The 20008-nt window shown below is 42.5% G+C and overlaps 1 protein-coding gene across 4 annotated transcripts in view; it reads left to right on the top strand.

Annotated features, from left to right (window-relative positions):
* The window catches only part of BCAS3 (BCAS3 microtubule associated cell migration factor), a 1792248-nt gene that overhangs the window by 550818 nt on the left and 1221422 nt on the right, over nucleotides 1-20008 (top strand). For all 4 annotated transcript variants that reach the window (XM_075336241.1, XM_075336239.1, XM_075336242.1 and 1 more), the window contains exon 15: nucleotides 9483-9616. In XM_075336241.1, coding sequence (XP_075192356.1) covers nucleotides 9483-9616 — 134 coding nt within the window. The remainder of the gene's footprint in view (nucleotides 1-9482; nucleotides 9617-20008) is intronic.

Below are 20008 nucleotides of genomic sequence, written 5' to 3'. Positions count from 1 at the left end.
TTCTTGGAATGCCGTGTTTTTTTGCCTCCATGCATAACGCCTTTTTGTATGACCAAACAACTCAATCTTTGTTTCATCAGTCCACAGGACCTTCTTCCAAAATGTAACTGGCTTGTCCAAATGTGCTTTTGCATACCTCAGGCGACTCTGTTTGTGGCATGCTTACAGAAACGGCTTCTTTCACATCACTCTCCCATACAGCTTCTCCTTGTGCAATGTGCGCTGTATTGTTGACCGATGCACATTGACACCATCTACAGCAAGATGATGCTGCAGGTCTTTGGAGGTGGTCTGTGGATTGTCCTTGACTGTTCTCACCATTCTCTGCCTTTCTGATATTTTTCTTGGCCTGTCACTTCTGGGCTTAACAAGAACTGTACCTGTGTTCTTCCATTTCCTTACTATGTTCCTCACAGTGGAAACTGACAGTTTAAATCTCTGAGACAACTTTTTGTATCCTCCCCCTGCACAACTATGTTGAATAATCTTTGTTTTCAGATCATTTCAGAGTTGTTTTGAGGAGCCCATGATGCCACTCTTCATAGGAGATTCAAATAGGAGAACAACTTGCAAATGGCCACCTTAAATACCTTTTCTCATGATTGGATACACCTGCCTATGAAGTTCAAAGCTCAATGAGGTTACAAAACCAATTTAGTGCTTTAGTAAGTCAGTAAAAAGGAGTTAGGACTGTTCAAATCAAGAAATTGATAAGGGTGCCCATACTTTTGCATCGGTCAAATTTTGTTTAAATGCGGATTGCACATTTTCTGTTAGTACAATAAACCTCATTTCAATCCAGATATATTACTCAGTCCATCAGTTATTAGATATATGAAACTGAAATAGCTGTTGCAAAAACCCAAATTGTTATAAAGAAAAAAGGTTAACATCAATAGGGGTGCCCAAACTTTTTGCAGCTGAGAAATCAGATCTGATGGAGCCGGTCGGCGTGGGGTGAATCGAAATCGCTATGGTGCTTGTCATGATTTTTCAGCTGCTGCATTCAGCAGCGTCTCACAACAGACCGCAATTAATCCATCTAACATTCATGACAGTGTTTATATGAGGAAGGTCATTGATTGACCGAAACGTCGAAATTAAACACTGCTACTTGAATTACCCAATTAAAGGGATCTTTTGCTTTCAATTCAATTGAGTGCCAGATTATTTTTCTATATTCAAGCTACAGTTATGTAATCAATATGAAATTAAAGTGCAGACTTTCAGTTTTAATTTGAGGGTATTCACATCCTAATTGGAGTAAGGGTTTAGGAATTAAAACTCTTTAATATGTAACTGCCCCTTTTTCAATGGACCAAAAGTAATTGGACAATTATCTGAAAAGCTCTTTAATGGGTTACATGCAGTATTCCTTTGTTAATCCATCATCAATTAAGCAGGTAAAAGGTTTGGAGCTGATTCCAAGTGTGACATTTACAATTGGGAGTTGTTTCTGTAAACCCACAGCGTGTGGTTAAAGGACCTCTTAATAGAAGCAAAACAGACCATCATAAGGATAAAAAAAAATAAATCAGATTGATAGCAGAAATGTTAGGTGTGCCAAATGAACAGTTTGGTACATTCTACAAAAAAGGTGGTCATTGGTGAGCCTGGGAACTCAAATAGGCCTGAACATTCACAGAAAACAACAATGGTGGTTGATCACAGAATCCTTTCCATGTTGGAGAAAAACCCATTCACAACATCCACGCAAGTGAAGAACACTCTCCAGGAAGTGTTTTACTATATAAGTCTACTTTAAAGAGAAAACGTATGGTAGACTCATAAAGAAGAAAACATACAGATGGTTCCCCACAAGGTGAAAACTGTTAATCATCCTTAAAAATTGAAAGACCAGATTAGACTTTGCCAAAAAAAACAACAAATTAAGAAGTCAACCCAGTTCTGGAAAAGCATTCATTGGACAGATGAAACTAAGATCAACCTGTACTACAATGATGGAAAGAAGAAAGTATGGAGAAAAATGGTGCATGATCAAAAGCACACTACATCCTCTCTAAAACAATGTGGATGCCGTGTAATGGTATGAAGATGCATAGTGTTACGGGGGGACCGGCAGATTAGGACCAGGGGGTATATATCCTAATCGCCAGTCGGGGCCCTCCGTGCTCCAGATGACAAAGGAGCTTCTGGCACCTGAGGGTTAGGCGGAGACTATAGAGCTGGATGGCTCTGAGATAACCCAGGAACTCTGGGAACCGGTCACGTGTGTTGGGACACGTCAGACCGGACGACAACCCGATTAGCGTTTTGGTGCACCTAGCGCTACACCAACCACGTGTGCAGGAAACACGTCAGGCCGGGTGGTAACCAGGTAGCGTTGACCGGAAGACCGCCACGAAACACCCTGTCGGCCACGTGTGTAGGACACGTCAGGCCGAGCGGTCCTCCGATTAGCGTTTCTGGCCCCCTCTCGACTGGCCACGTGTGTGTAGGACACGTCAGGCCAGATGGGTACACCAGAAGCGTTGACCGGGAAGCCGAGGAGGATAAGGAACACCCTGTTAACTCCACAGTGGTCCTGGGGTACGCTGTCCGTGCGCGTAGGGGGCACAACCGGACAGGTGGCACAGCAGGTGCGTTGTCCGTGTGCGTAGGGGGCACAATCGGACAGGTGGCGCAGCAGGTGCGTTGTCCGTGTGCGTAGGGGGCACAAACGGACAGGTGGCGCAGCAGGTGCGTTGTCCGTGTGCGTAGGGAGCACAATCGGAAAGGTGGCGCAGCAGGTGCGTTGTCCGTGTGCGTAGGGAGCACAATCGGAGAGGAAGTACAGCAGCCGCAGCCCAGTTAACGCCACTGGGCTGCTATAGCAAGACTGGAACGGCAGGAGGGAAGCACGGCGCCTGACCCTGATGTGCCGAGCCACGAATCTTGGCGTGACAGGCACCGTTCGCCTAACCCTACCTACCGCTTCCCAACATAGGCTTATGCCGCAATGAGGCTCTAACATGGAGGTGTGCTCTGACTGAGCAAAAGTGAAGACTGCACACCTCCATGTTGTCTCCAGCCCCTTTTATAACCTGGGTCCGCCCCAAACCCAGGGTAGAACCACCAAGGTCCAATAGCAGAGTGCCATGTCATCAGTGACGTCACATGCGACCTATCCGGAACCGCCACGTCATTGATGACCTCATGGCAGCCACGCCCCAAACACTTCACCAGTCATCGTCTGACGACCAATACTGAGGTGCCAGATCATAGGGGCGGGCCTCTGCGAGCCAGTCCGGAGTTGCCACGTCATCAGGACACCTGACACCCTCTGCCCTATCAGGGCCTGCCACCTCACGGACATGCTCAGTGAGGTCCTTACCGGACCTAGCCTCTGATGCACTAAGTGCCTGAGCATGCTCAGTAGCCTGAGCCACAGGCTTAGAAAGCAGACTATCAGTTTGAGCATGCTCAGTAGGCACATCCCAGAACTTAGACACAGCACGAAGTCCAAGTACCTGTGCAAAGAGGCTGTTAGGGTTAATTGTGGGAGCATGCTCAGTAGCCTGAACTGAGGACTTAGTCTCAGACAACACAAACAGGCTGAGCATGCTCACTAGGCAAAACACCGGGCTTAGACTCTGGCTGGGGTAAATCAGCGCACGCATGCGTACTAGCCGCCTCTCCACACTTAGACGTGGTGGAAGGAACAGCCAACTGGACGACCCCGAGGCACGGCCAAGAACGGCAGCCGGTGCCTGGGCGCAACAGGAACCGCAGCAGGCTGCTTGCGGCTATGGCGGCGCCGGTTCGTAACACATAGCTTCCAGTGGCACTCGATCACTAGTGTGTATTAATGATTTGACTGAAGGCAGAAGCAGCTGGGTGAATTCTGACGTTTACAGAGCTATTCTTACAATGCTTACTGATTCAACTAAATGCAGCAAGGTTAATTGGATGGCACTTCACAGTACAGATGAACAGTGACCTAAAACATGCTGTGAGAGCAACTAAGGCTAGGTTCACACACTGCGTTTTTTTGACGCTGTGTTTTTGTGCGTTTTTTGCGGCAAAAAACGCACATAAACGCACCTGCGGCAAAAAAACGCGGCAAAAAACGCGCACGTTTTGCCACGATTTGGTGCGTTTTTTGCTGCGTTTTGCTGCGTTTTTGCTCACTGCGTCTTTATGCGTTTTTTATCAGTGAACAAAAAAAAAAAGGTCTGATGTCATTTCCTTCTTCAATATGTTCTTCATTCTCCACTAGTGTATGCAGGAAAGCAGACAGCTGCAGAACTACAAGGCTCAGCATACTCCATCCAATAAAGTATGCAGAAGAGCAGACAGCAGCTGCAGAACTACAAGGCTCAGCATCCTCCATCCAATAGTGTATGCAGGAGAGCAGACAGCAGCTGTCGAACTACAAGGCTCAGCATCCTCCTTCCAGGACTGTATGCAGGATTTCTTTGCCCCCCCAAACAAATAAAAATGACGTGGGCTTCGCCATATTTTTGTATGCTAGCCGGGTGCAGCAGGCAGGTACGGGCTGCCCCCAACCCCCAGCTGCCTATTTGTACCCGGCTGGGAACCAAAAATATAGAGAAGCCCTTTTTTTTTATTATTTCATGAATTTCATGAAATAATTAAAAAAAAAAATGACGTAAGCTTCGCCTAATTTTTGTGTCCAGCCGGGTACAACTAGGCAGCTGGGGATTGGAATCCACAGTGCAGGGTGCCCATGCTTTCTGGGCACCCCCGCTGCGAATTGCAGTCCGCAGCCACCCCAGATAATGGCGCTTTCATAGAAGCGCTATTTCTGGCGCTGTATCCAACTCTTCCAGCTGCCCTGATGCCGGGTGGCTCACTGGGTAATAATGGGCTTAGGGCTAGCTGTATATTATCAGCTGGCCCTAAGCCCGAAATTCATGGTGTCACGCCAATATTAGACATGGCCACCATGAATTTCTAGTAAAGATAAAAAAACCACAACACACAGAAAAATATTTTTATTAGAAATAAAACACAACACAATTAGTGACTCCATCTTTATTGAAATAAAGAACCCCCCCTCCGCAGTAATCCTGGGTCAAGGGTCCCGCGCCGTCCAATCCGGATCCAATATCATCTGATCGGTTTGCTGGAAGTCAAAGCGATCAGATGATGTGTCAGGTTCAAGTGCCTGAATCACATCACACATCAGCTGATTGTATAAAAGCCATTTATACAACCAGCAGATGCATCGGTGCAAAAGAAAAGAAAAAAAAAATACTCACTTATGTGCTGATTACCGGCAGCTCCTGCAGCGGACTCTGATCCCGTCCGATCGCTGCAGCAGCTGCCGGTAATCAGTGATGAAGTCTCCTGACAGCATCCGCTGATAGATGAAGCCGGCCGGGCGCCAGCGTCAGCCCGAGACTTACGATCAGCTGATGCGTCAGGTGACTGCATCAGGTGATCCATCGCCAGGTCCTTCATCCTGCAGGCATACGTACCCGGGGAGACTGCACACACCCGGAGCGGCGGGACCGGGAGGAGATGGGAGCGGGCATGGCACTGGGATCCTGCAGACAGGTGAGTTTTTTTTTTACTGTTCACTTTTGATTTTGCAGCCGCTTCCACCTTTCGCCCAGACATGGTGCCGCACGGCAGCAGACATGCACAGGACGGGAGGTGGAAGCGGCGGTGACGGTACCGGGAGGATTCACACTTCTGTGTTTACTGACAGAAGGAATCCTCTTCCTGTACATGTCACTTTAGTACCCACCTACTGCGTTTATAGCTGCGTTTTTGGTCTTAGAAATGCACTAAAACGCACCAAACTCACCTATTTGCGTTTCTCATTGCGTCTTTCAACATCCCATTGCACTCAATGGATGAAAAGCGCAGTGAAAAACGCGGGAATAATTGACATGCTGCGTTTTTGTGGCACCACAAAAACGCAGCTGAAAAAAAACGCTGTGTGCAGACAGCAAAAATGAAAACCTATAGACTTTGCTGGGGAAGCAAAGTCATGCAGTTTTCTGAGCAAAAACGCACCCGAAAACTGCGCAAAACGCCGCGAAAAACGCACTGTGTGAACTTACCCTAAGGAGTTTTGTAAGGCAAAAAAGTGGAATATTTTGCCATGACTGAGTGAATCACCATATCTCAAAGTATTTTGCATCCTAAATCGCTAAAGTGTTCTAATCTAAACTATTTTCTAATATACATAATGCCCTATTTTATCTAACTGCTAAATACTATTGCATTTTTTTCCCCCTACATTCTTTCTGATGATGCTTCATTTGAGAATCCCAGTGCATGCTGAGATACTCAGCCAAACCATCATTAGGGGCAGAGGCTGCGGTCACTGCCACAGCCTCTGCCCTCTCCCTGACACAAAGCATCATCAGTGACGCTAGATTCAGATGCTTGGCTAGTCTGCACTGTGCACTGTACGATCTGCGCAATGGCAGCATTTTCTCTGTTATCGGTTCAGATCAGCAGTAACGAGCGACAACAGAACCCATGAAAGTGATATCACTGGTCTTTGCACGTGGAGTATTCTGACATTGCTTTGTTGTTGGCTCGTTACTGCTGATCTGAGCCGACAATAGAAAGCGTGCTGTCATTGTGCACATTGCACAACGGGCAGGGACTGGTCCAGCCCCTGAAATAAATACCACGGATAATGCTTGCTTCATTTCAGGGAGCGGGCAGAGGCTGTGGCTACAGCCCCTGCCCCATGATGACACTTCATTTGAGTATCCTAGCATGCACTGGGAGTCTCAACAAAGCATCATCAGAAAGGAAGTAGGGGGAAAAATGCAATAGCAGTTAGAATGTGTAGTTAGGAAATGGTAGGGAATTTTTAATGCACGAATATTAGAAAATAGTTTAGATTATGGCACTAGGTGATAAGATTTAGATGAAAATGACTTTGCTCTTCAGACCACCCCTTTCAGGCATAAAGCTCCTCAAACAAGTATCAACTAATGTCAGTTGCAGTAAAGTCATGGCAAAGCATCACAAAGGAGGAAAACCAGCATTTGGGGGGGTGCCATTGCTTCCAGACTTGAGGTAGTCATTGCCTGCAAAGGATTCTATACATAGTATTAAAAATGAACATTATATTTATGGTAAGATTAATTTGTCTAATTACTTTTGATCCCATGAAATGAGGAGGCTTTGTAGAAAATTGGTTGCAATTCCTAAATGTTCCACAGTATATTTTTTGTTCAACCCATTAATTACACCTGAAATTCTACACTTAAATTGCATCTCAGTAGTTTCACTTAAAATAAAAAGAAATTGTGGCATGCAGAGCCCAAATAACGAAGATTCGGTAACTTTCCAAATTTTAACAAAGACACAAAAGCTAAACCACCACAACAGGTAAGGAGCAATAATATGCAGGAATGCAAATGCAAACAGTGCTAATATGCAAAGTCAGTCTATCAAACTTGAGAAAGGCCAATGGAAATATTGTATTCTGTTAAGTTAGTTTTATCACAAAAGGCCTTTTTTTGTATTATTTTTATATTTTTAACATTGTAATATAAACAAACATACATAGTTATAGGATATTTTATTGTATAACATGTCTGAGATTAGATAACAAGGTAAGAAAAATGTAAAAACAGTGAATGTTTAGTTTTTATGTTTTTTTTTTATTTAATATTTGTTACAAGTGCTCATTCATACAGGGCAATATATGGACACATTGCCTAATATCAACTTGTAGGAAATAATGAAAATTACATAAACCTATTAATAATTATGCACATTTACTGTATATTAGTATGTAAATTAACCACACCTCCCAACTGTCCTGGATTCACCTGTCCCGGGAGGTCGATGGTATATCCAAATGTCAACTGTACCTGTGTCCTCGCAACACAGTTGACATTAAATTTAATGATGAAGCAGGGAACCGTCAGATCCCTGTCCCATAATTTTGTCCAGATATAGACTAAAGGACCTGCAAAGACTATTAGGTCATGTGACATTCTCAGGTGGAATGTAAATGTGAGGTCCGCTAAGGAGACGTATTACTGTGTGTTGAGGATGCCATGGGGGCATCATACAGGGTGTGAGAGATTCTATACGGGCATTATACTGTGTGTGGGAAAGATTCTGGGGCCATCATACTGTTGTGGATATTGGGGGGCAACATATTGTGTGCGTGGAAACCGTGGGAAGCATCATTGTGTAAGAGGCACTGTGGGATCATTTTACTGTATGGGGGGAGATTTTGGGTCATCATTATTTGTAGGAATTTGGGGGACATGATACTGTGTAGTGGCACTATGCGGGGAAGTATAATGTGGTGAGGTGAATAGAGAAGAATCATCATATTGCATTGGACATCATACAGCGTATCAGGGACGTTGGTATCATTATGCTTTGTGTGTTGGCTGTAAGGACATCATTCTGTGTGTATGTTAAGTGAGGGCTGTGCGAATAGTATATTGTGTGTGCGTACAATTAGCACTCTATGGGGCATCATACTGTGTGTGTGGGAATATACTTTTGAGACATTATTGTGTGTGAGGGCACTGTTGGAGCATTATGCTGTGTGTGAGAGGCACTTTTGGGGTATCATATGGTATGATTGGAAAGTACTAGGGTGGCCCCATACTTTAGGTACAGCATACTGTGGGGAGGCATTGTGGGGGCAGCATACTGTGAGTTGGGGTGTATACTGTGAAGGCATAATACTGTGTGGGAGGCATTGTGGGTATCATACAGTGTGTGAGAATGTACTGTAGTGGCATTACACGCAAACGTCTATCATGTAAAATTATCAGCTCCTCATGCAAAAAAAAAATGAGCCCTCGCATAGTTCAATTGATGGAAACTAAAAATGTTATGGGACAGTGCAGCTTAACATTTTTTTCACTGACTATTTCGGTGTGTGAAAAAAAATTGCACTATGTGCGAGTTTCATCCAAGAATCGGAAGGCAGTAGGCCTTTCAAGTCTATATGTCTGTGAAAGAAATTGGATCGCACTCAGATGACATCTGAGTGCAGTCCCATTTTCACAGACTGATATAATAGAGAAGGTGGGGAAACTTTTTTTTTTCCTCTCTCCACCTCTGAGAAAATTGATTCCACTTTGATTAGACTCTTATCAAACTCTGATCAGCATAGTTGGACTATTATTCTCAGATAGAGAGAAATCAGTTTTGTACACAAGCCCTAACTATCATAAACTATGCATATAGCTTCACTGCATTGCATGGCCATCTTGACTCCTGTTTTTCTGAAGCTGTAAATAAGAGAGCTGAGGATCCTCATTGTCTAAAATAGTCTAAATTCGAGATATAGAACCCCCTACTTATTAGATTATGGCATTTATATAGCACTGTTGATACACCTTAGATCAGAATACCCCTTCAAATATTATACGGCTCTTGGGAGTGTTGTGCACCTTTGCTTAGCAGCATGGTGAGGCTTTTTTATTAGTCCTCAAAAGGTAAATATCTTTAAACTGAACTATCAAGTACTAAGAGTTAAACTAACTTGTATAATTTTTTTGTCTTTCTAGGCATGTTGCTGGTCACTTCTGATACACTTGGACATGATTTCCATGTATTTCAGATCCTTACTCATCCGTGGTCCTCTTCTCAAAGTGCTGTTCATCACTTGTACACTCTGCATCGAGGAGAAACTGAAGCTAAAGTAAGTGTATTTTTTTAGGATCAAAAGTATGCGCTCTTGGTGGCTGAACTTGCCTTTGGTGAAAACCCTTAAGGCTGTGTGCACATTTGACATTTTTTTGCAGTTTATTTTATGCGCTTTTGAGTGCAGATTTCTCCAAAACCTAAATAGAATCCTGATGACTGCAAAGTGAATGAAAATCCTTAAGTGTCATGCACATGTTGCTTACTTGTGACTTGCAGATTTGGTGCAGCATGTAAATTAATTCAGTGTTTTTCCAGCGTTTTTTTTTTACCCATTGACTTGACAGTGACAATGAAATCAGTAGAAAGCGCTATAAAAACACAGGTATAAAAATGATTGTGGATTTGCTGCATTTTTGTAGATTTTTGCATGTGTTTTTAGATAGCAGTGAATTCTATAGAGATAGATAATAACTTATTTGGTCTCAGTGTCAATATGTGTGGGAAATGCATCCTGGGGCATATTCATATGGTAACTATGCTCCTGCATTTGTTCCAGGTATATTAAACATTTTAGAATGGTTACCTATGGTTGTTATTTTATTTTGCCCCTTGGTCTGGTCAATTGTTTGCACTGGCATAGTTCTCTCCTTTTGTGAGACTCCCATACTTTCATACCTTGGAGCAATTATTCACACATACACTGTTTAACTTTGTTTGTCTTTATATATACATGTTTACCTACTTACCGTATGCATCACGCTACCATCCATTATTTAAATGTTATTTATACAACCAATGTAATGGTTTGAGTCAGACAACGTTTTTATTTTGCGCCCTGGATCTGGTTTTTTTACATCCTACACGGTCTTCTGTTTTCTCTTTTTAAATGGTTTTAATATGTATATTCCTTTGAATTGATGAACCAATAAAGGATTTTTACATTAATCAAGAGAATCTCTTTATTTCGGTCAAATCTATAGAGGTAGATAATAGATACAGTAGACCGAGAGAGTGACAGGGATATAATAAAATTGCACACTGTTTAGCTTGTTGGACAGCTTTTTATGAAAGCAGACAGCTGTGGGCTGATATTATCAGGCTGGGAAGGTACATGGTTATTGAGCTCTTCACGGCCTAAAAATACCAGCCCACAGCCACCCCTGAAATGGCACATCACCGAAGATAGACCATTTCTGGCACTTCACCTAGGCACTTCCCAATTGCCTTGGTGCGGTGGCAATCGGGTAATGATTTTTGGGGTTGATGTCAGTTGTGTATTCTCAGCTGGCATCAAGCCATGGTGTTAGTAATAGAGAGGTGTCTATGAGACAACCCATTACTAACCCAGTAAGTGAAAAGAGAAAAACACACACAAAAATAGTTCATTTGAAAAAACACTCCTCCACACTTCCCTTGGTTCACCACCTTATAAAAAAAATCCATGAAGGTCCGCTGTAGTTCATGGCTTCCAATGCATTTATAAAAAGAGAGAAATTAAAACAAGACACTGCTACTTGTTCACCAGTTTATTAGAAAGCAAAGTTCCCAGCTCCGATGTAGACGTCATTTTTTTCATTTATGTATTTAATCATAAAAAGCTGTCCAATAAGCTCCACTCGGTGCAATTTTATTACATGTCTGGGGGTTGTGCAATTATATGTCTATATGTCTGTCCGTCTATATGTCTGTCCATCTGTATGTCTATATATCTGTCTATCTATCTATCTCTGTAGAATTCATTGGTGTCTAGAAACGCTAGAAAAACGCAGGTAAAAAACGCATGCAAAAATGAGTCAAAACCCACATTTTTGCCGCTGCTTTTTCCTACCAAAAGATGCAGAAATGGTGCAGAAATTTTTGCATCCAAATACGCAACCTGTGCGTATACTTTTAAACTCATCCCACGATTGGGGCCATCCTTACCTGTTGTGCTCATCTCACTGTCTGTTCTCATATCTTACTGCTATCTTCCTCTCTGTTTCCTACTTTGGGTAATTTACATTTCCTCCCGGGGTTACATGACAAAGTCTTTCATGCCTGGCAATATAGGGGTTGTTTTGGAGTGTCTCAATATGGGGCTGGACATATTTGGCCTTCAAAGGAAAACGTTTTCAGTCTATCTACTCTCTCTCCCCTGGGAACGTGGAGAATTGATTAGCTTTCCCACTTTTTCCATTCACTTCCTCCAAGACCTTTATACAGTGTGTCCACCCCTATCCTGTCCACCGCCATTAACTTGAGAATGGCGGCAGCTATAGGCATAGAAGTCGTGTCTAGGTATAGTAAAGTAGTCATGCGCTAGACAATGAAACCACCTATTGCACCACCTGGTGGAAAACAATGGAGTTAGCATTTTTATCTTTGAAACGGAACAAGATAGAGAAAAAAAAGTGAATTAAAAAATTGCAGGGCTTCATCAATTCAATACAAATCGACACCTTGCATACAGAAATGCTATGATATGGAACCCATGACCCCCCAAAACATTCAATGCTGGTCACGCATATGGCGCTCATTTAACTTTAAGGCTCAAAGTGGCCACTGTCAGCTGCAATGCACATCTGGACTCTGGACAGCATACTGTATCTTGCTGCACGTTGTTCAATATGGTAGGTGACACATTTGCACAATGATCTGTGATACGTCGTCATAGGGCCTGCAATGTTGGTGGAGGGGTCGCATACACCTGCTGTTTGATGTGACCTCACAGAAAGAAGTCCAATGGGGTCAGGTCAGACTTGGTAAGTATATCGTGCTTTAACCCTTTTGCTTTTTTTTTTTTACAGTGATTTCCCTGGCCAATCACAGCCGTGCCAATACTTGACATGGCTGTGATAGGGCAAGGAGTCGGTTTTCTGCAAACGAACACTTACCAAACATTGCCGACTTTTGAGCAGTGTTCGTTAAGCCGAGCCTGAACGAACTGACCAAGACTTGTACCGAATCTGAAATTGGCGAAGGCGAACCGAGTAGGTTCGCTCATCTTTAATGTTGAGGGATGGTAATTGAGGATCCCTAAGGCCATCCATGTGCACACAGTGCATTTTTTGATGCATTATTGTTTTTTTATTTGGTGCAGTTTTGTCAGAAAACTGCATGCTTATTCTTATGCCTGCAAAGTCTTTGAGAATTGTGAAGTGTTGTGCACAGGTTGCTTATATTTTTTCTTGCAGATTTGGTGCAGAAAATAATACGTAGCATGTCAATTCTTGGTGCTTTTTTGATTGTGTTTTTCAGCCCTATCACCCATTGTCTTCGTTATGAAAATCACAAAGCAAAAACGCACCGTGTTTTTCTGCCAGAAGTTGCAGATTTGGTGCAGAAAATTGCAGATTGAATAAAGACATTTTTGTGCACAAGGAAGGGAAGGAAAACCAAGGCTTGATTTTTATAGGGTATAAGTCCAGTGTATGACTTATCTAATTAGTTTCAATTGAGTTTTGATGTGACAGACTCTCTTTAAGTCATTGCTGATTCTCTGATGATTTCTAGATCTTTCCTGCTTCTACAAACTTGCTGCTCACAGTACTGCAGATGATATGTCCACTATATGACCACTGTGGAGCTGTCCCTTGGCTGCTTACTAATCATTGCTGTACTCTCAGTTGAAGCCTTCAGCCAACTATGGTCACTGCCTCAAGGACCCCTGTTGGATATGATGTAGCCCAACGTCCCACCAGCTCCTGCAAATTTCATTACAGTAGATACAACACTAGCAGTGTTAATACTGTATATATAGTCCTAGTATTTCATACTTTAGGAATACAGTAGGTACAGTACTAGCAATACTCATGCAGTAGAGCAGCGTCCATGAATGTGTTATTTTTCCTGCAGTGTCTATACAGTAGTGGTAGCTACTCCAATTAAAGAGTAGCGCTCCTCCATTTTCCCTATTAGTCATAGTTCCTCATACAAGGCAGAAGATGGGAGAATCTACTAAGGAGTGGAATTGAAGGAAATGATGACTATTACATGGCTTAATGTAAAGGGTGCTTTTCACGCTGCGTCATCGCTAACGATATATCATCGGGGTCACGTCGTTAGTGACGCACATCCGGCGCCGTTAGCGACATTGCAGCGTGTGACACAAAAGAGCGACGATCAACGAGCGCAAAAACGTGAAAAATCGTTGCTCATTGACACTTCGCTCTTTTTCCAAATAGCGTTGCTACTGCAGGTACAATGTTGTTCGTTGTTCCTGCGGCAGCACACATCGCTATGTGTGACACCGCAGGAACGACGAACATCTCCTTACCTGTGTCCACCAGCAGTGAGGAAGGAAGGAGGTGGGCGGCATGTTCCGGCCGCTCATCTCCGCCCCTTCTCTGCTATTGGACGGCTGCCGTGTGAAGTCGCTGTGACGCCGTACGAACCTCCCCCTTAGAAAGGAGGCGGATCGCCGGCCAGAGCGACGTCGCAGGGAAGGTAAGTCCGTGTGACGGGTGTTAGCGATGTTGTCCGCCACGGGCAGCGATTTGCCCGTGACACACAACCGACGGGGGCGGATATGCTCGCTAGCGATATCGGTACCGATATCGCAGCGTGCAAAGTACCCTTAATTCTTTAATCATTTTCCCCTTATTATTATGTGTTATGCTAACAAGCCCATCCAACAGCATCCACAGTCATAACAGAGCTGCAAATGATTGTGGTGATGGTTTTATGTTTGTGTTTGTAACGTTATTTTTCTCTTTTTTTGTCCTTTGTAAACTTTATTCTTCATATTTTGAAAACTTAAATTAAAGAATCGAGATAATTAAGTAAAATAATACATGTAGATAGAAGTATGGACTTGTAATAAATGCCGTCCTTTATAAAATGTCAATAGTTTGATCTAGTATGATGAACTGTGCTTTTAAAGTTATTAGAAATGGCTAATAAGTCAGAGTTCAAGATAATTGCGTGGTTGAGACAATGTGTAGCTGCCAAACCATTTTGGATCAATACTTATAGAAGACTCCCGTATTGTGAGATTCTTTTATTTTGGTTAAATGCTATGCTTAACTTCATTGCAATGCAGTTGACCTTATGACCTCTTTGTGGTTTTAGAGATAGATTACATAATACGTGGATTTTTTTTTATAATGGACCGGATGTATGGTTATTGGGTTTTTCGAGAGTTGCATTCTGTGTATAGTGAGTACAAATACACATATCTATAATACTTATTCCCCTTTAATTAGGAATGATTGGAAGAATTTTCCTTATCAAGTGTACAACAAAGTGAATAAGCACTTTTGGGCATATAACCTGCCTTATCCTCATGTATAGCAAAGTACACAGAGGAGTGTCTGTTAAGCCAACTTCCAAAATGTCCTCCATTATTCCCTGCAGTACAGTAAAATAAAACACTACAAGTATGACATAAATTTTGTTTTAATGTAATTTTTAATAACTTTGTCTTTGAAGTGAAAAGAGTTTTAACACCAGACAACTTCATGATGTAGACATCCATAATGAGGGCAGTTTAATGTATATTCAGTCTCTCATGGGTACTGCTTGTGTGCCAACTAGACTGACACAGCTGTTGAAAAAGACATGGACTGTACCTCCAAAAATCTTAAGTTAAGTTGATCTAGTGTCGCTAATCGAAAATTAATAAAACGGAACATGAGGTTCTTAGTTTAACATTCTGATCATACTGTAAGAAGCCCACTGCCACATCACGGCGAACCTCTGAGTGGGTCCCCAACTTATCATAACCTCAAAGGTATGGTGTCATGCGCCAACCATCGCCGCAGCGACAGTGCATCAGCAGGGTGGGCGACCTAGTGCCCCACAGCACCCAGGTTTCAAGGCTAAGTCCCTATGACTCCAGGCCACACTGCCCCACAGACCTAAAACCACAGCAACAATGGCCGCCACACAGCACCAACACCAAGTGAAAGAAGCTAGAAAACTCACCTTTCTCAAACTCTCAGACTGAACTGAAAGCAAAAATAGTAATGGTCTAGATAAAATCTCCAAAAATCATACGTTGATCTAGTGTCGGTAGGCAAAAATGTATAAAACTGATCATGAGGTTTGTAAGCAGTGGACAGTCTGATCATAATGTTAAACTAAGAACCTCATGTTCAGTTATATAAAGTTTTGCCTAGCGACACTAGATCAACTTATAATTTTTGGATGTGTGGTCCATGTCTTTTTCTACAACTGTGTCATCATACCAGCGAGATTAGTTGAAGGAGCCAGGTCAACTATTAGAAGTTAGACAGTGGAGAGAGGTTCCCAACAGTTGTGCTGATTTGTTGTCATGGTAATCAGGCCTAACAATGAACCCTGCATCTTCTAATCTAGTATTTTTTGTTAGATCCAAAAATGCCTTGCAGCGCTATGAAAGAATACCAGTGGCACTGATTCTGTTTCTGGTGTAGCCAAAGGGCTAAGGCTATGTGCGCATGTTGCGCAATATCATGCATTTACGCTGCATATTGCACTGCAACATAAATGCATGCGTCCTGCGTTCCCAGCACAATCTATGAAGATTGTGCATAATCCATCCGCACGTTGCATTTGAGAGCACAGCGATTTGCATGGTGAAATTTTGATCCAAATTGTTGCGCTCAAAAAAGCGCATGGAATCGGCATTTATTCTGCAGACACACTGCATCCATTACGCAGTGTTTCTGCAGCGATTTGAAGTGCACAAGCACTGCCAAATCGCTGCAGATTTTTCAGCATGGACACTACGCAACGTGCGCACATAGCCTTAAGCCTGCTTTACACATTGCAATTTCGCATACGATATTGTATGCGATTTGCAACGCCCCCATCGTATGTGCAGCACGTTCAATTTGTTGAACGTGCCGCACAAACGATTAACCCCCGTCATACTTACCTTCCATACGACCTCGATGTGGGCGGCGAATGTCCACTTCCTGGAGTGGGAGGGACGTTTGTCGTCAAATCGACGTCACGCAGCAGCCGACCAATAGAAGCAGAGGGGCGGAGCTGAGCGGGACGTAAACATCCTGCCCACCTCCTTCCTTCCGCATTGTGGGCCGGTAGCTGCAGGAGGCAGGTGAGATCTGTTCATTGTCCCCGGGGTGTCACACACTGTAATGTGCGCTACCCTGGGTACGATGAACAATCTGACGTTCAATTCGTCAGGAATGAACGACGTGCATGCGATGAACGGTTTTTCGTTCAAATGCAATTGCACGTCGCTGTCACACGCTACAACATACCTTACGATGCCGGATGTGCGTCACTTACGACGTGACTCCACCGACACATCGTAAGATATCTTGTAGCGTGTAAAGCGGGCTTTATTCTCAGTCTCTGTGGTCCCTCTCCATGGAGTTGTTAGGGTTGGCTGGTTAACCCCTTCACCCCTGGGCGATTATCCATTTTTCGTTTTCATTTTTTGCTCCCCTTCTTCCGAGAGCTATAACTTTTTAATTCTTTCGTTAATCATATGAGCGCTTATTTTTGCTGGACGAGTTGTACTTTTGAATGAAAGTATTAGTATTACCGTATAGTATATTGCAAAACGGGGAAAAAAATTTCAAGTGGGGTGAAATTGCAAAAAAAAGTGCAATTGCACGATTCTTTTGGCGATATCTTATTAACCGTGTTCATTATTAGGTATAACTGATATGTTGGTCTGATGTCTCAGGCCGGTAAGAGTTCGTAGATACCCAAACATGTATATTTTTACTTTTATCTAAGGGTTAAAAAAAATTTAGAAGTTTGTTCAAAAAAAGAATTGGGCTTTTGGCGCCATTTTACACAACCCGTAGCATTGTCATTTTTTGGGCTTTGGGGCTCAGTGATGGCTTATTTTTTGTGTCTTGAGCTGGCGTTTTTAATTCTACCATTTTTGTGCAAATGCTACATTTCGATCCCCTGTTAAAATTTGCGGCGATCAAAAAATGTAATTTTGGCATTTGGAATTGTTTTTCTCACCACGCCGTGTACCATTCAAATTAATTGATTTTATATTTTGATAGATCAGACATTTCTGAAAGCGACAATGTCAAATATGTGTATTTTTTTAACTTTTATTTTGATTGGGGCGAATAGGGGGTGATTTGAACTTTTAGGGTTTCTTTTATATTTTAATATTTTTTTTCACATTTTTTATTTATTTTACTAGTCACCCTAGGGGACTTTATGGATCAGCAGTCTGATTGCTTGTTCATTTCAGTTGATCAAAGCTGCACAGCTCTGATCAGCAGAAATACTGCGTTCCTGTTAGAGCAGCCGCTCTGTTGGCTCGCACAGAAAATACGTCAAATACGTCATGATAGCGACAGTCATCACATGACCTGTTGCTAACATGGCAACCATTGGCTCCATGTGATTGCATCATGGGGCCGCCGATGGCGGTGGGAAACAGCGCCATCCTCACCGCACGACCAGCTCTACCCTCACCCACTCTATTCTCACCCATCCCTTGTAGACTGTGAGCCCTCGTGGGCAGGGACTTCTGTCCTCCTGTACCTGTCTGTGCCTTGTATTGTTTATGATTATTGTACTTGTCCCTATTTTGTATACCCCTTTCACATGTAAAGCGCGATGGAATAAATGGCGCTATAATAATAATAAATTGCGCTGTCACATTTTGACAGCGTGATCTAAGTGGCAAGCAGGTGTGGATGATTCACGGATCCACCCGCGCATGTTAGCTGCATGTCTGCTGTTCAAATAAACAGACATGTGCTGGGATTACTGCCAGCTCACTGAAGCAGCTGGTGGTGATTACCACGACATGACCAATAACGTACAGTACGTCGTTGGTCGTGAAGGGGTTAACCCCTTATCCTCATGCGATTTTCCGTTTTTTTTCTTTTTTTCCTCTCTTCCAAGACCCATAACTTTGTTTTTTTTCTGTCAATATAGCCATATGCGGGCTTGTTATTTATGCGGCATGAGTTGTACTTTTCAATGACACCATTCATTCTGCCACATAAATTCCAAGTGCAGTAAAATTGCAAAACATGCAATTCCACATTTTTTGGGGGGTTTTTAATTTGCCATGTTCACTATATGGTTAAATTGACCTGGTAATATGATTTTCCAGGTCAGTACATATTCATAGATGCCAAATGTGTATTGTTTTACTTTTTTCTAAGTGGTGAAAAAAAATTCAGCAGTTGTAAAAAAAAAATAAAATTGAGATCTGGAGCTGTGTAACAGCTTATTTTTTGCAATGTTTTGATTGCCTGTTATTGCATTTTAATGCAATATTACAGTGAACAAAAAAAATGGAATTCTTGAGTTTTGATGTTTTTTCTCTCTATGCCTTTTACTGATCAGATTAATGATTAGTGATTTTATATTTTGATAGATCGGATATTTCTAAATGTGGTCATACCAAATATGTATGTTTTTTTTGTTTTCCTATTGTTTCATTTTCAATTGACCAAAGGGGGCTGATTTAAACTTTTATTTTTTTGAGGTGGTTCATATTTTGGGTTTTTTTTTTTTTTATATTTTTACATTTTTTATTGATCTTACTAGTCCCCTTAGGGAACTTTATGCCTGCACTGTCTAATTGCTTGTGCTGATCAGACCGATGCTTCACAGGAAGTGAGTCATGACAGAGACACGGGTCATTGCCTGACCCCGTGCTGTCATGACAACCCTCTGACACCCCGTGATCGTGTCTCAGTGCCACCGATAATGGCAGGGAACAGTGTGATCCCCGCCAGAACCCGTTAGATCAGCATGATTTAAATGGCCGCGGTGGGGATCGCGTCGTTCTCCGCTACCATTGGAGGACCTGTGACGCAATCACTGGAAGCCGATGGTTCTCATGGTACCTTGACGTCATGTGATGACCCATGACATGACCATGTTCTTAAAAGAACAGTGCATTTTTGTTGATCAGAGCTCTGCAGCACTGGTCAAAGAAATGCACAAGCAATAAGACAGTGGATACATAAAGTCCCCTAGGGGCACTAGTAAAATAAATTAAAAATGTAAACAAAAAAAAAAGTTTTTTAAAATATGACAAAATAAAAACAAACCTAAAGTCCAAATCACCCCCTATTCGCCCCATTGAAAATAAAACCGTTGAAAAAATAAAAGATATACACATATTTGGTATTGCTGCTTTCAGAAATGCCTGCTCTATCAAAATATGTAATCAATTAATGTGATTGGTACATGGCGCTGCAAGAAAAATATTCGAAATGCCAAAATTATGTTTTTTGGTCCACGCAAACATTTTTTTAAATGCAATAAATGGTGATCAAAACGTAGCATCCGCACAAAACTTGCATCATTAAACATGTCAGCTCTATTTTGAAAGATTATGCAGAGTCGGGGTTTCTACTAAGGGCCTTATCTCAGATATATATCATATTCTAATTACCCCCTATCCAGACGAACAGCCAAATTATGCATATATGGGTAAATGGGAGGATTTCCTGGGTGAGACCATTCTCTTATGTGTGTAGAAACGGATCTGGGATAGTGCCTCAAAAACATCCACGTGCTA

This window comes from Anomaloglossus baeobatrachus, chromosome 2 (genome assembly GCF_048569485.1).
Source record: "Anomaloglossus baeobatrachus isolate aAnoBae1 chromosome 2, aAnoBae1.hap1, whole genome shotgun sequence".
Lineage (NCBI taxonomy): Eukaryota > Metazoa > Chordata > Amphibia > Anura > Aromobatidae > Anomaloglossus > Anomaloglossus baeobatrachus.
The sequence above is the reverse complement of the archived record's forward strand: the minus strand, read 5'-3'. Positions and strand labels throughout refer to the sequence as shown.